Here is a 12,335-nt window from a genome sequence, read left to right on the forward strand (position 1 = left end):
CCCAGAGAGAGCTCACCCACCTTCTGCACTGTCAGTGAGAACGTGCTTCCTCATCAGTGAGGAAATCTGTCAGCACCTTGATCCTGGGCTTCTGAGCCTCCAGAACTGTGGAAAATAAATTTCTGTTTGCAAACCACTGAGATTAATGTCTTTCATTACAATAACCAAATGGACTAAGACTGCGGCTAATGCAGGATTTTATTTAGGGACTGAATGAATATGTCCTAATCACCAAACTGCCACCTTATAGGTGATTCTGCCGATGAGACTACTTAAGGATCTTTAGAGGAGGTGATTATCCAGGATTAACTGGATGGACCCTAAATGCAATCACAAGTATAAAATGAAAGGAAGCTGAAAGACAAAGGGGACAGAGTAGGACAATAAATCGGAGCCCGGAGGGTTACTTATGCTTTGAAGACAGGAAAAGCAGCCACAGGCCAAGGAACACAGGTCCATACTGGAAAAGGCAGGGAGACAGATTCTCCCTAGGGCTGCTAGAAGGGAGAACCACAGCTAACACCTCAAGTTTAGCCCTGCAACACTCACTGCAGACTCCTGACCTCCAGAACTGTCAGGGTAGCAGTTGTGCTCTTTGATACCTCTAAGTGTGCGGTAACTAGTCAGGGCAGCCCCTGGAAATCATTGCAGGAACTGGAGAGATGTCTTCAAACTCAATACTTACAGAGCTTCTTTGCATAGTTCCCCTGGGATGTGTCTGGAGCCAGTGGGGAAGGAGGATTTCCTTTTGTCTTTGTAGTCACGGTGGCAACTGCACACTTGGGTGGCCTGTGGCCGTTACCCTCCTGCGGTGGGAGGGAATGGGGGCCAACAGGCAGGCAGAAGCCATGATAGGGGGTGGAGGGTGAGTGTGTGAGCAGTGGGGAGAGGGGCTGGGGGGTCTCGATGGTCATCCTTCAGGCTCTAGTTCTTTGGACTCCTCCTATGATTCTTGTCATTTCCCGACTCCTTCCCTCTAGTTCCGAGATCTAATAAATTTCATCAGCTGTTTGGAGTTAGACTTTTGCAGGAACTGTTCTGGGCCCCAAAGATGGCAGCTGCCAGCCATTCTCTGTCATTTGCTGTCATTCTCTGTTATTGGCGTGCTTAAGTGTTACCAGCTTGGGCTACTGGCCACTCCCAGAGCCAGGGGCTTCTGCTATTACCAGCTCTTTGTACCAGCTCAGCACAGTCAAGATAAAAGTTATGATAGGCAAGAATATGCCATACAGAAAGAGGCTTTATTAGAAACTGTGCTACAGCGTAAGGGGGAACAGCACACAGACTGAATCTTTGAAGGGTATGGCGGTTGCTTAGGAAGGAAATGAGGCCAGCTTGCTCTTGTGCAGTATCAGACTTTGTTTGGTCATGGGTAGGGGTGGGACCCCTCATGAACCTGACCAAGGAAGGCTGCAGAGGGACAGAACCACCATCTGGAACATGTCCTCATCTGAAGCCTGCCGCAGTCAAAGCAAGCATCTCCTAGGGTAGCTGTGGGCACCTGATGTAGCCCGAAAGGCTGCACGGCATTGTGGGGCAGCAACAGAAGAAATATGGAAATGCCCCAGGGGGAGCCTCAGGCCTTCCCTCCCATCTCACTGCACTCCTAGATGCCATACCAGAACCTGGCTCCCTTGACCTGGTTACCCTTGTCCTACTGGAAGGGGTCTGTTGGCCAAGTACCCCATGGCTCTGGGGTCTCTAGGTCCCGTTCACTCCTGGAGGGGAGGCAGAAGAGAAGTGGGAAGATATGGGAGCCACAGGCAGAACAGAGCTAAGCCACTGTTCTGCCTCAATAAGCTGGGAGGCACTGGGTCCCCAGAAACTGGGAGGAGGTGCAGGACAGTCGGGGTGCTCTACACGCTGCTGGACACAAGCCTCAGTGGAAGGATTGCGAGGTGAGGATGGCAAGGCCCCAGGGCCCCGCCACCTCTTTGGGAAAGAGACTTGTGTTGTGTCACTTTTCAGCAAACAGCCCCATCGCCTGGCTCCTCTTCCTTCTAACCAATCACAATGCTGCTTGGTGGAAAAGCAGAGTTCTGCTGGACCCCAGCAAGCTGGTCCAAGCTGGAGTTGGGAGAGCAGCAGAAGGATGCACTGTGGCCTGTGGTGACCTCGGGCCTCGGGCCTCAGGCCCTGGGCGTGACCTGGATCAACCCTCGAGGGCAGCCTGGTGTGGGGGGCCAGCTGTCCTCTGATGCTGGTCTCTGGAGCACCCTGCAGGGACTCTGCCAAGGGTGTCTAGGGCCAAAGGGCAACTCAGCTGGTGCCTTTCTCTGTCCGGCCCAGGCCAGAAGGGCAGTGTGCGGGTGCAGGGGCAGGTGCAGAGCCGAGTGCCGGCACCCCAGGGCAAACTGTAGACCTCTGCAGCCTGCAGCGTGTCCCCGAACTCCTTGTGGATCTGAGCCCAGGCCAGCAGGCCTCGCTCCTCCTGGCTTCCTAAAGGGGGACAGCAGAAGTCAAGACCCACAGCGCGCCTGCCACTGACCCCCACACATGCCCACTCCCTCTCTCCCTCCTCGTCTCTCCCACTCCACCCCCTCCTCTTCCAAGTCCACCTTAAGAATCACAGCTCGGCCCCTCTTCGGGGCTTCTCTAAGCTCTTACTCTTCAGGTACCGAGGGTCCCTCACCCTGCACGGCCAGGTGGGAAGCACAGAGCTGGCCTCAACTGCATCCTAATGGTTGCAGGCACAGATGCACTTTGTATTTGGCAGCAAGCAGTGGCGTGGCAAATGCAACACCATGAAGCAGGTGTGGCCACAAGGATTCTCAGGAGAGGCCAAGGGCAGACAGATGAGAGAGAAGAGACTTGGCCACACCTTCCAGAAGCCACTCTGGACTGACACTCTGTGCCCTACTCTGTGCACCCTGCACCCCCAGTTTGCTCATATGGCACCTGCTACCCAGTACCTACTAGCCAGCAGTGTGTGTGTCTGTTTCCTTTGTCTCTTTCTCCCATCACCTTGTGGATTTCTGGTAGGGAAGGACCTGCCTTAGTTTTCTTCCTGTTCTCAGAACATAGCATCTGGTACACAGCAAATGCCCAATGGATTTTCATTAAAGATACGAATGAGTCAATGAATGAATGAATGAATGAATATATGTGTGGTCTCCCTCACTGATTAGATTGTAGGCTTTAAGAGAGCCAGGCTGTGTCTTTTTCCTTTTGCTGCTCGTGTAGCTCCTGTTTTAGGGCTCTGATACAGACTGAACTGTGTCTCCTTAAAATTCATATATTGAAACACTAATTTCCAGCATCTCAGGATGTGATTATGTTTGGAGTCAGGGGCTTTAAAGAGGTAATAAAGTGGCAACGAGGCCTTCCAGATGGGCCCTAATCCAATAAGAATGGCATCTTTATAAAAAGGGGAGGGACCGGGGATTTAGCTCAGGGGTTCTGGCACCTGCCTCGAAAACGCAAGGTCCTGAGTTCGATCCCCGGTACCAAAAAAAAGGGGGGGGGAGTATATTAGGACCCAGAAAGACAGCAGGAATGCCTTACTCAGAGGAAAGGTCACTTGGGGACACACCCAGAGGGCAGCATGTGCAAGCCCAGGTGGGACCTTGGGAGAAACCGAGCCTGGCTCTCTAGCCTCTGTTTCCTGTTGTTTGAGCCATGCCCGTCTGTGAATCTGTGATGTTTTGTCACAGCAAAGGCCTTCCTCACCCTCACCTCACTTGGAGTGTGCTGGGACCAGCCTGACACAGCTGGTGGCCCAAACGCTGCCCATCTACCACCTCAAAGGTGGGACCTACCTGGGATGGTGTTGTCCAGGAGAAAGCCCAGAAATCCCCCTATGAACATGCCTGTGGTGAGCAGCACCTGGATGACCTGGTCCAGCTGGAGAATTCCTAGAGTGAGACAAAAGTGACAGGTTCCTAGGGCCCAAGGGCCTCGATGCTCACACCCGCCATGGGAGGACGGAGAGCAGTCACCTGTCTGCAGCTTCTCAGGATTCCTGTTCACCCAGCTGGGAATGGCCATCCCACAGGAGATGGAGAAGCCAAAGATGAAGAGGTTCCGGGGCGAGTTCATGTTCACGTACTGCAGGAGAAAGGCTGGGAGCTCGCATGGGCGTCAGCAGCACCTTTACCGCACACAGATGCCAATGGCTGACTGCAGAGCTCAGGTACTTTGGCCATTTATTTCTTCCATTTGGGGGCCAGTGTGGCTTCCAGGATGAAGGATTCCCCTCTCCTCTTCCTCCTCCCCCACCCCGCATCCCATTCTCCTCAGTCCTGTGGGCTCCTCTCAAGACGGGCAAAGCTACTGCCTTTTTGAGGGTGTCTTACCCCCCTCACCTGCAGATTGGAGATCCCCACGGCACCGATGACCCCAAACATGACGATGAACAAGCCTCCGATCACAGGGGTTGGGATGGTGGCAAACACAGCCCCGATCTTCCCAAATACACCCATCAGGAGCAGCACACAGCCCGCAGCAATGATCACCCTCCTGCTCCCCACCTGCAACACCCAGGGAGAGGGGACAGGGAGGTGCATTCATGGGAACAGTGTCACATAACCCCAAATCCTTCTGCTCCCAGCTGGACTTGGGAAAGGCTGAGAGCATGGTCCTGGGGTCCAGCCTCTGCCCTCTCCTCCCCTAAGAAGACTGCATAGTGAGCTAGCACTATGTTTCATGCATCACCAGGACAGGAAGGAAACCGAGCAGATGGCTCACTTAGACTTCTCCTTCCATAGACCAGAAAGCCAAGGCCTAAAGATGGGAGTTAGGAGTGCAAGGCCACACAGGAGCCACGCCAGTTTCATGCTTCAGGTTTCCTCTGTCAGTTTAGCCCTCAGTCTCCTGGGTTCTATCAGTGGCGCTGTGAGTTCCTAGCTACCTTTTATTCACATCGGTTTCCATGTTACCTGTTACTTTGTAAATGGAGTTTATCATCTTAGGGGAGGGACAGACACCAAGCCCTAGATCTAGTGATCAAAGTAGCTAATTTCCAATAGCAATACAGGGTGTGCTCTGAAGACAGTCACAAGGTGATGGGCAGTCACAGATCACAGGGTCGAGGGTGCTAGGGCTAGGGCGGCTATGGAAGGCAGTCAGTGGTGGCCTGTTCAGGAGGAGAGCATTCAGCTGGGACCCAAGGGAAGAGGAAGAGGCATGCACACAAAGATTTGGTGGAAAAGCGTTCTACAGAGAAACAGTAAGTGCTGACTGTGGTGAGTTGAGACCAAAGGGAAAATCGTGTGCCTGAGCCACAGTGACCTGTGGAAAAGAGAGGAGAAGAGAACTCAGAACAAGGCCTGGGCTCCATCCTGCAGGGCCTTGGGAAGGAGTCAGAATAAAGTCAAAAGAGAATGCTTGAACAAAATTTGTACAGTAAGGTATGATTCAGCCTTAAAAAGGAAATTCTGGCACTGGCTACAACCTGGGTGAGCCCTGAGGATATTATGCTAAGTGAAATAAGGCAGTCACAAAGCAAGACCAACAGCTGTAGTGACTCTACTTAGACAGGGTACCCAGGCAAGGGAGTCAAGTTCACAGAGACAGAGGCAGGGTTGCAGTTGCCTGGGCATGGGGCAGGAAGGACCGGGCAGTCATTTAGCAGGCCAAAGGTTCAGTCCTGCAGGGTGAGTTCCAGGGCGGATGGTGCTGATGGCTGACAAGAATGTGACTGCACTTAACACTACCACGATGTACATTTAGAGACGACGGAGGCGGTAAATTTAACAGTTTGTATATTTGACCACGATAAAATATGTGTGTGTATATACACACATGTATATATGAAGTAAAAAATCCAAAGACAAGAAAAATCCTCAATGGATGGTTTTTAAGCAAGGTGGTAACATGATGTGACTTACATTTTAAAAATCTCCTCTATGAGAGCTGGGCATGTTGGCACATGCCTATAGTCCTAGCGCTTGGGAGGCTGAAGCAAGAGGATTGCTGTGAGTTCAAGGCCAGGCTGGGCTATATAATGAGTTCAAGGCCAGCCTGGATTACACAGAGAGACCCTGTCTCAAAAAAAACAAAAAACAAAAAACAAAAATATCTCCCCCCGTAAAAGTCATTTCATTATTATTAATTAATACATTTTCTCTGTTAGGACAATAGTAGATTTTCTTAACAGGTGATCATTAACTATGGCTTCTCCTTCACTTTGTGCAGGCTCGTTTAGCATACAAGCCTGGGATGGGGCCCCTTCCCCTGGTATCATAGAGCATAGCTGGTCCACTACAGCACCTTAAAAGTTCATTTCCATGAGGGTCAGTTGTTGCTCTGCAGTCTGAACACTCACAATTGACTTTCAAAACGTTTGACCTGGTTGGAATCACTCCCAATTGCCATACCAGGTGTGCGTGAGGTTTGTTGAGTAGCTAGGAGTTTGGAAATGCTGAAGAAACGTGTTCAGTCACTTTGTACAGTGGCTGTTCGATCATCAAATAAAGTGAAGTTTCTACAAAAATTTAAAGAATAAAAACAGCCCACCCTGGTGTGAGATCGTGGACCGTGGTCCATATCCACCCCAGCAGAGCTGGGCCCAGTGCTGGGTGCCCACTGCTGCTCTTGGGCCTGGGTGATAATTTTTCCCCATGAGGTGAAAATGGCCTCTGAGTTTCTAGAGTGATGAAACTCCTCTGGGTGACACTGTGAGGGTGGATACACATTGTTAAACACCGTCCAACACTGGAGCGTGCACACCTCCGAGGGGACACCCTAACACAAACTCTGCCCTGTGGGCTTGTGATTCTACCAAGCACTCCACTGTGGGAGATCTCAAGAGGGGCAGAGGAGGGCAGCCGTGCCAGTGTGGCAGAAATGGGTCCCTCACTTCTCACTCAATTTTGCCATAAACCAAAACCGGCTCTAAAAAGAAAACTTAAGTCTTAAAAAGTGACCCCTGATTTTGGGGCACTGAATATCATTCTCCAAAGTTAGGGCCATATTGCAAATTCTCTTGACTTAATGTCTCATCCGGAGCCTACTGTCAATTCATGTATTTAAACAGTTCTTGACTCTGTTTTTCACTCGTTTGTGTCTAGAAAAGATTCTATAATGTAGCTGGGCATGGTGGTACATGCCTGTGAGCCCAGCACTCTGGGAAGCTGAGGCAGGAGTATCTTGAGTTCAAGGCCAGCCTAAGCAAGTCAGTGATTTATCGGGGCCCTGTTTGAAAATAAAAATAAAACAAAATAAAAGGGGCTGGAGATGTAGTACAGTGTGGAGGCCCTGGGTTCAAGCACTAGTACCACAAAATAAAAAGGGGGAGGAGAGAGAGAGAGGGAGATTGTAATGTAGTTTTGATTTTTCAAGATGATAAAGTTCTGGAGATGTGTTGTACGACACTATGAATATATTACTTAAAACTGAGTATGGTGGTAAGTTTTATGTTTGGTCTTTTTTACCACAATCAAATCTTTAAAAAAGATAATCTAGTGTCAACTAAAGTCCATTAATGCAGCAATAAAAGCAGATTATATATTTGCTTATTTTTCTCTTTCCAGCATAACAGCTTATTTAACTATCTGTATTGGATATTCTTACCACATCCAGGGAATGTTTTGTTTGGCTTAGGAGCTTGACAATTAACTATGGGAACAAGGGTGTGCTGCAAGCACAAGAGATCGCTTTGTCGGGTTCAACCAATGCCCTTTAGATGTGTTGATGGTCTTGTAAGGATGTCAGTCATTCCCCAATCCTATTACCACGTGCACTCACCACGGAGCCCTGGGCCCTTTGGCCTCAGGATCAACATCTCAGCTGGAAGCTATGACATCCTGGAGAAGTGACAGCAGCTCTCGGGATGGGAGCTCCCCCTTGGACAGGTGCCACACAAAGCAATACCTCAAAGGGCCACAAGGGGGAAGTGTGGGGCCATAACAGCTGGTGGTCTTTGCACCAGTGCCTCAGGGTTGATACAAGTCCTACTTGACTATAGCCTGTACCCTTCCTGTATGTCTTTCCTGTCCTTCACTCACCTCTAAAGGCCCTTAGTTTAGGAAAAATGCACACAGAGATTTTTTTGTTTATTGAATATAATGTTCCGTTTTGCTTGCGATTTGTTCCTGTTAGCAGGAAAGGAAACAGTTGCTACTTTATGCTTAGGGACCCACCTGCTATTTCCTGTGTGGGTCTGTGACCCTCCTGTGGAGGGGTGTTCCCCTCACCTGCAGTCCTTGGAGACCTGGGAGAACTTGTTGGGGCTCGCTCAGCCATTTGCTCAGGGGTTTTGGCTCCAGCTGTGCTAGCGATTACACAAACCTGACGCTGGGCAGGTGCAGTGCCACTGGCTGCACAGCAGAGCCACCAAGGGAGCCATCGGCCCATGCAAGTTGGGTGGGGTCAGGGCCTTTGTTGTTCCGAAGCTCACAGGACTTGTGCTGGGAGCCACGGCAGAGATATCTGAAGCTTGTGGAAAGTGACATAATAATATTTTTCTTTCCCAAGTCACTTTAGAAAGCACCATCCCAAAGAATTCTTGCAAACCTTCTAGAGATTTACTGTGGAAGGAGAGAGGCCACGACGAGAGTGAGAGCAGAGGCCAATCTGATCAGAATTAGGCTAGAAGGATCCTTGGGCAGCCGTGCGGTAGGTGGATTTGAGATAGGCGAGTGGACATGCAGCACCACTGCCTGATCCAGGCGGGAGATGGAAGGGCTGTAGTGCTGGAGAGGGAGGGTAGAGGCCAGGAAAGGAGTGACACTGAGAAAATAGAACCAGCCAAGGAGTTGCGGACAGTAAGAAGTTAAGGGTGACCTGGGGGATCGGGTGAACTTGCTAAGAAAGGGCTTCAGGAGAAATCAGGATAGGGCACTGGCTGGGTCCACAGAGGCCAGTGGGAGTAAAGTGCCCTGGGGACATCAGGTGGCAGTGGCCAGGGTGCAACTGAATATGCAGGCTGGGGCCTAGGTAATGGACCCCCGCCTAATCCTCAGAAAAGACTTTCTTTCTGCAGGGCTCAGAAAGCCACCCCAACCTGCCCATGCCAGGACAGACTTCATGTGGCAGCACCACAACCAAGGAAGGCCAAGTGCAGAAAGCACAATGTGGCTCCCACAAGGACATCTGCGTCTTCACCTCTAAACTGTGCATCGCTTTGAAGGGAAAAAGAACTCTAGGGTGCGATGGAGTTAAGGACCAGATGGGTCCTTGCAAGCAGAGAACCTTTCCCAGCTGTGGCAGGGAAGATGGCAGAAGGGACCACAGTCCAGGGCTGCACAGCCTCTAACAAGGCAAAGTGGGCAAGTGCCCCCCACCGGCAGAGCCTCCGTATAGACAGGAGGACAGCCCAGGGACACCTCTTCAGCCCCAGGAGACCCAAGGCCAAGTCTGACCTCCCATTAGGAAGATAAGAAATATTGGCTGTGCTGATTTGTTACAGCAGTAACAGGAAACTAAGACACGGTGTGGCAGATTCAGGTGCCCAGCCTGTGGCCAGGAGCACAGTTGGAAGCCTTACCCTGGTGACGCCCAGTGCCCCGATGTTCTCACTGTAGGAGGTGGTGCCATTCCCTGTCCCCCAGGCCCCCGCCAGCAGACAGCCAAGGCCCTCGATGCCGATGCCGCGGTTGATGGCATGCTTCGGAGGGGGTGGGGCCCCCACCAGCCGGGCACAGGCGTAATAATCGCCCACGGACTCCACCATGGAGGAGATCACGGCGGCGATGATCCCGAAGACCCCAGCCAGGCTGATGGTCGGGAGGCCCCACTGTCCTGAAAATGCAGGGCCAGGGCAACGTCCACTCAGAAGAGGCTGCTGAAGCCCAAGTCTTTGGTTGCCAGAGGGGTCCTGGGAAGGCTGGGCTCCCTTTTGTGAAGTCCACAGAATCCAAGAGGAGACCTGAAGGTCTGGTTGGAGGTCAAGGGCTTTGTCTTCCTCTCCCCACCCCACTCCCAGCCTCTGGGTCCTGAGCAACATGGGGGGGGGGGCGGTGTACCTCAGGGCCAAGGTGAGTCTGGGACCCCAGCCTTCGATCTCCCACCCCGCAGGGTCTGTAGAACAACCTGGGGCCTCCCATGTCTCCTGAGTCAGCGACGGACCTCTTGGGCCTGACCCTCCTTAGCAAACTCTCTGGAAGCCTTAGTAACGCCAGTGCCCTGAGCCCCAGGGGCTGTCCCCAGCAAGAATGGCCACTGCGTGCCCCCTACCTGGGTAAGGGAAGCGAAACCAAGGGGCCTGGCTCAGGACGCTGCCTCTGGAGTCGGTGCGGGCCAGGTACCCGTGGGCGGTGGGGGCTGAGGGGAGGGTGTCCGTGACGGTGAGCACGAAACACAGGAGCCAGGACAGGCAGAGGGCCAGCAGCACCTGCGGGGGAGCCAAGCTTCAGCGGCCACCCCTGCCCCTTCCCCTTCCCCCTGAGGAGGGCTTCTGGGAGGCTCCCTAGGTTCCCAGTCCTGCTAGTGACAAGGGGCCTCTGCTGTGTCCATGGAAAAACGAGGGTGTTAAAGGAACAGGCTGGAAATAGAAGCAGAAAATAACCTGTGGGAGAGACTTGTGGCAAATTGGGGCCGAAATGCCCAACACATTGGGCACAGCTGGGGGAGAAAGGGTTACAGTTTGGTCTGTCCACTGTTGCTGACTACACGATCTCAGAGTAAACGCTCTGAGCCTCAGTTTCCCCATCTGTACTATGGAATTACAATTACTGCTCTGCAGGGCCTGAAGCAGAGCTTTTTAAATTTTATCTATTTATTTTGTATTGGGGGTTGAACCTTAATTTTGAAACAGGGTCTTCCTAAGTTGCCCGGGGTTGGACTCATATTTGCCATCCTCCTGCCTCAGCCTCCCGGAGTCTTGAGAATAAAGGCATGTGCCATCATGCCTGGCTAAGAGTTTCCTAAAATGAAGTCCTCAGTTAATAGGTTTTAAGTCTCTAGTGGTGGGAGTCCAGAACTGTATTTTTAACAAAGTGTCCTAGGCATACTGAATTTTAGAATCACTGGGCTGTGGAGTTGTTGAAGGATCAATGAGATCATTATGTGGAAGTCCCATTTTGCATGAGAAATAAAGTTTAGGGTTACATTAAACTGGAAGTCAGCTGTGTGCTGGCACTATACACACCTGACAGAATTCAAGGGGAAGAATCTGAAAAGGGAGGCACCATCACCATGACCAGTAACCGGCTCACCCCAGAGCCATCTAGCAAGATCCTAATCTAAGCAACGGGGCCCAATAGGCTGCTTCTGGCCCTTGACGTTTTATCATTCAAGATGGACTCGGACATCTACCAGGACCTTGTCATGAGGAGAAAGCTGTCCGCCCCACCCTGGTGCCTGGAGCAGTGACCTGGGGCTCTGGGCAGAAGCATCCGAGGGCAGGCCTGGGGTGGCAGGCAGCAGTGGCTAGGAGCCACAATCCTCGGGCTGCCCCTGCCCTAGGATGGGGCCACCGCAGATGGGGGAGCACCGGCTTGGGGACTGCGTAGGCACAGAGAAGGTGCCCCACCTGTACTCTCCAAGGGCCACCTCAGGGCACAGGGCGAGGGGTGCTTCTTACAGGGAAGACCTGAAACATGTAGAACTTGGCGGTGCGACACTTCTTCCATCCTCCATAAACAGGCACAGGCACCGAGACGTTCTTCAGGTACTGGGAAAACAGGACGATGAGGAAGATGGTCCTGAAACAGGAAGGAACAACCACACTCAAACTTTGGCCTGGCTCCTCCTGAGCAGAGGGCACGTAGGCTTCAGGTGGCCAAGGAGAGCCACCCTGTGCCTCTGGGAGCAGGAGCCTCCCTGGGAGGGTCCCAGCTGGACCACTCCTGAGCGCAGACAGAGTCCTGCCGTCTCTGAGCAGGGCTCAGTCTTGGGAGCTGCTGTGGGCGAAGAGAAAGAGTGGGATAGGATGCTACTGGTTCTGGGGAGTCACACCGACCCAGCAGTTACTGCCAGAGGGGCGGGGTCAGGGACCATCTTCCCACCCGGGCCCTCTGCAGGCCTGATGGTCCTCACACTGCACTGAGACCACAGAGGGCAGAGTGAGGGACGGCGTCTCGCCTTTAAGGGAGGAGGCTGTGTTTGCCATGAAGCCTCCTGGGCCTCCCCTCGGGATGTCCTCACCTCCTCCGCACACCCTATGGCTCCTGGCTGTCCCTGGATCGCCCGTGCTCCGATCTGAGCCTTATCTCTCTCTCTCTCTCTCACAGAGATAGCCACCCCTTACACTCTTCCCCGCTCCATGAAAACCTAGTTGGTGAGTGACCGGTAGGATCAACTTTCTGTAAGCATTGTGTACTCTTAGGCACTGCATGTGAGTAACTCATTATCTGTGAGTATTACTAAGATAAAAGAATTGACAGTATTAATGAATGATAAGTGGCAGCTTTGGTTCTTAAAAGTTCTGGTAGCTTGGAGTCCCAGCACTCTGG

The 12,335-nt window shown here is 52.2% G+C and overlaps 1 protein-coding gene across 8 annotated transcripts in view; it reads right to left on the minus strand.

Moving 5' to 3' along the window:
• LOC101710943 (solute carrier family 23 member 1-like) overlaps positions 1-12,335 on the minus strand; it is a 63,716-nt gene that overhangs the window by 2,705 nt on the left and 48,676 nt on the right. For 5 of the 8 annotated variants that reach the window (XM_087205890.1, XM_087205889.1, XM_087205886.1 and 2 more), the window contains 7 exons: positions 11,465-11,585; positions 10,117-10,273; positions 9,428-9,681; positions 4,305-4,469; positions 3,939-4,047; positions 3,759-3,854; positions 21-2,439 (listed from right to left, as the gene is read on the minus strand). In XM_087205890.1, coding sequence (XP_087062016.1) covers positions 2,153-2,439; positions 3,759-3,854; positions 3,939-4,047; positions 4,305-4,469; positions 9,428-9,681; positions 10,117-10,273; positions 11,465-11,585 — 1,189 coding nt within the window. In that variant the 3' untranslated portion in view covers positions 21-2,152. Of the gene's footprint in view, positions 1-20; positions 2,440-2,523; positions 3,855-3,938; positions 4,091-4,304; positions 4,470-9,427; positions 9,682-10,116; positions 10,274-11,464; positions 11,586-12,335 lie in introns of those variants that run through there. The other 3 variants (XM_087205887.1, XM_087205892.1, XM_087205893.1) reach the window with 3 other exon arrangements.

The sequence above is a fragment of the Heterocephalus glaber genome, unplaced genomic scaffold (assembly GCF_053883595.1).
Source record: "Heterocephalus glaber isolate CG9 unplaced genomic scaffold, H.glaber_assembly_v1.0 deba00000621, whole genome shotgun sequence".
NCBI classification, from domain to species: Eukaryota; Metazoa; Chordata; class Mammalia; order Rodentia; family Bathyergidae; genus Heterocephalus; species Heterocephalus glaber.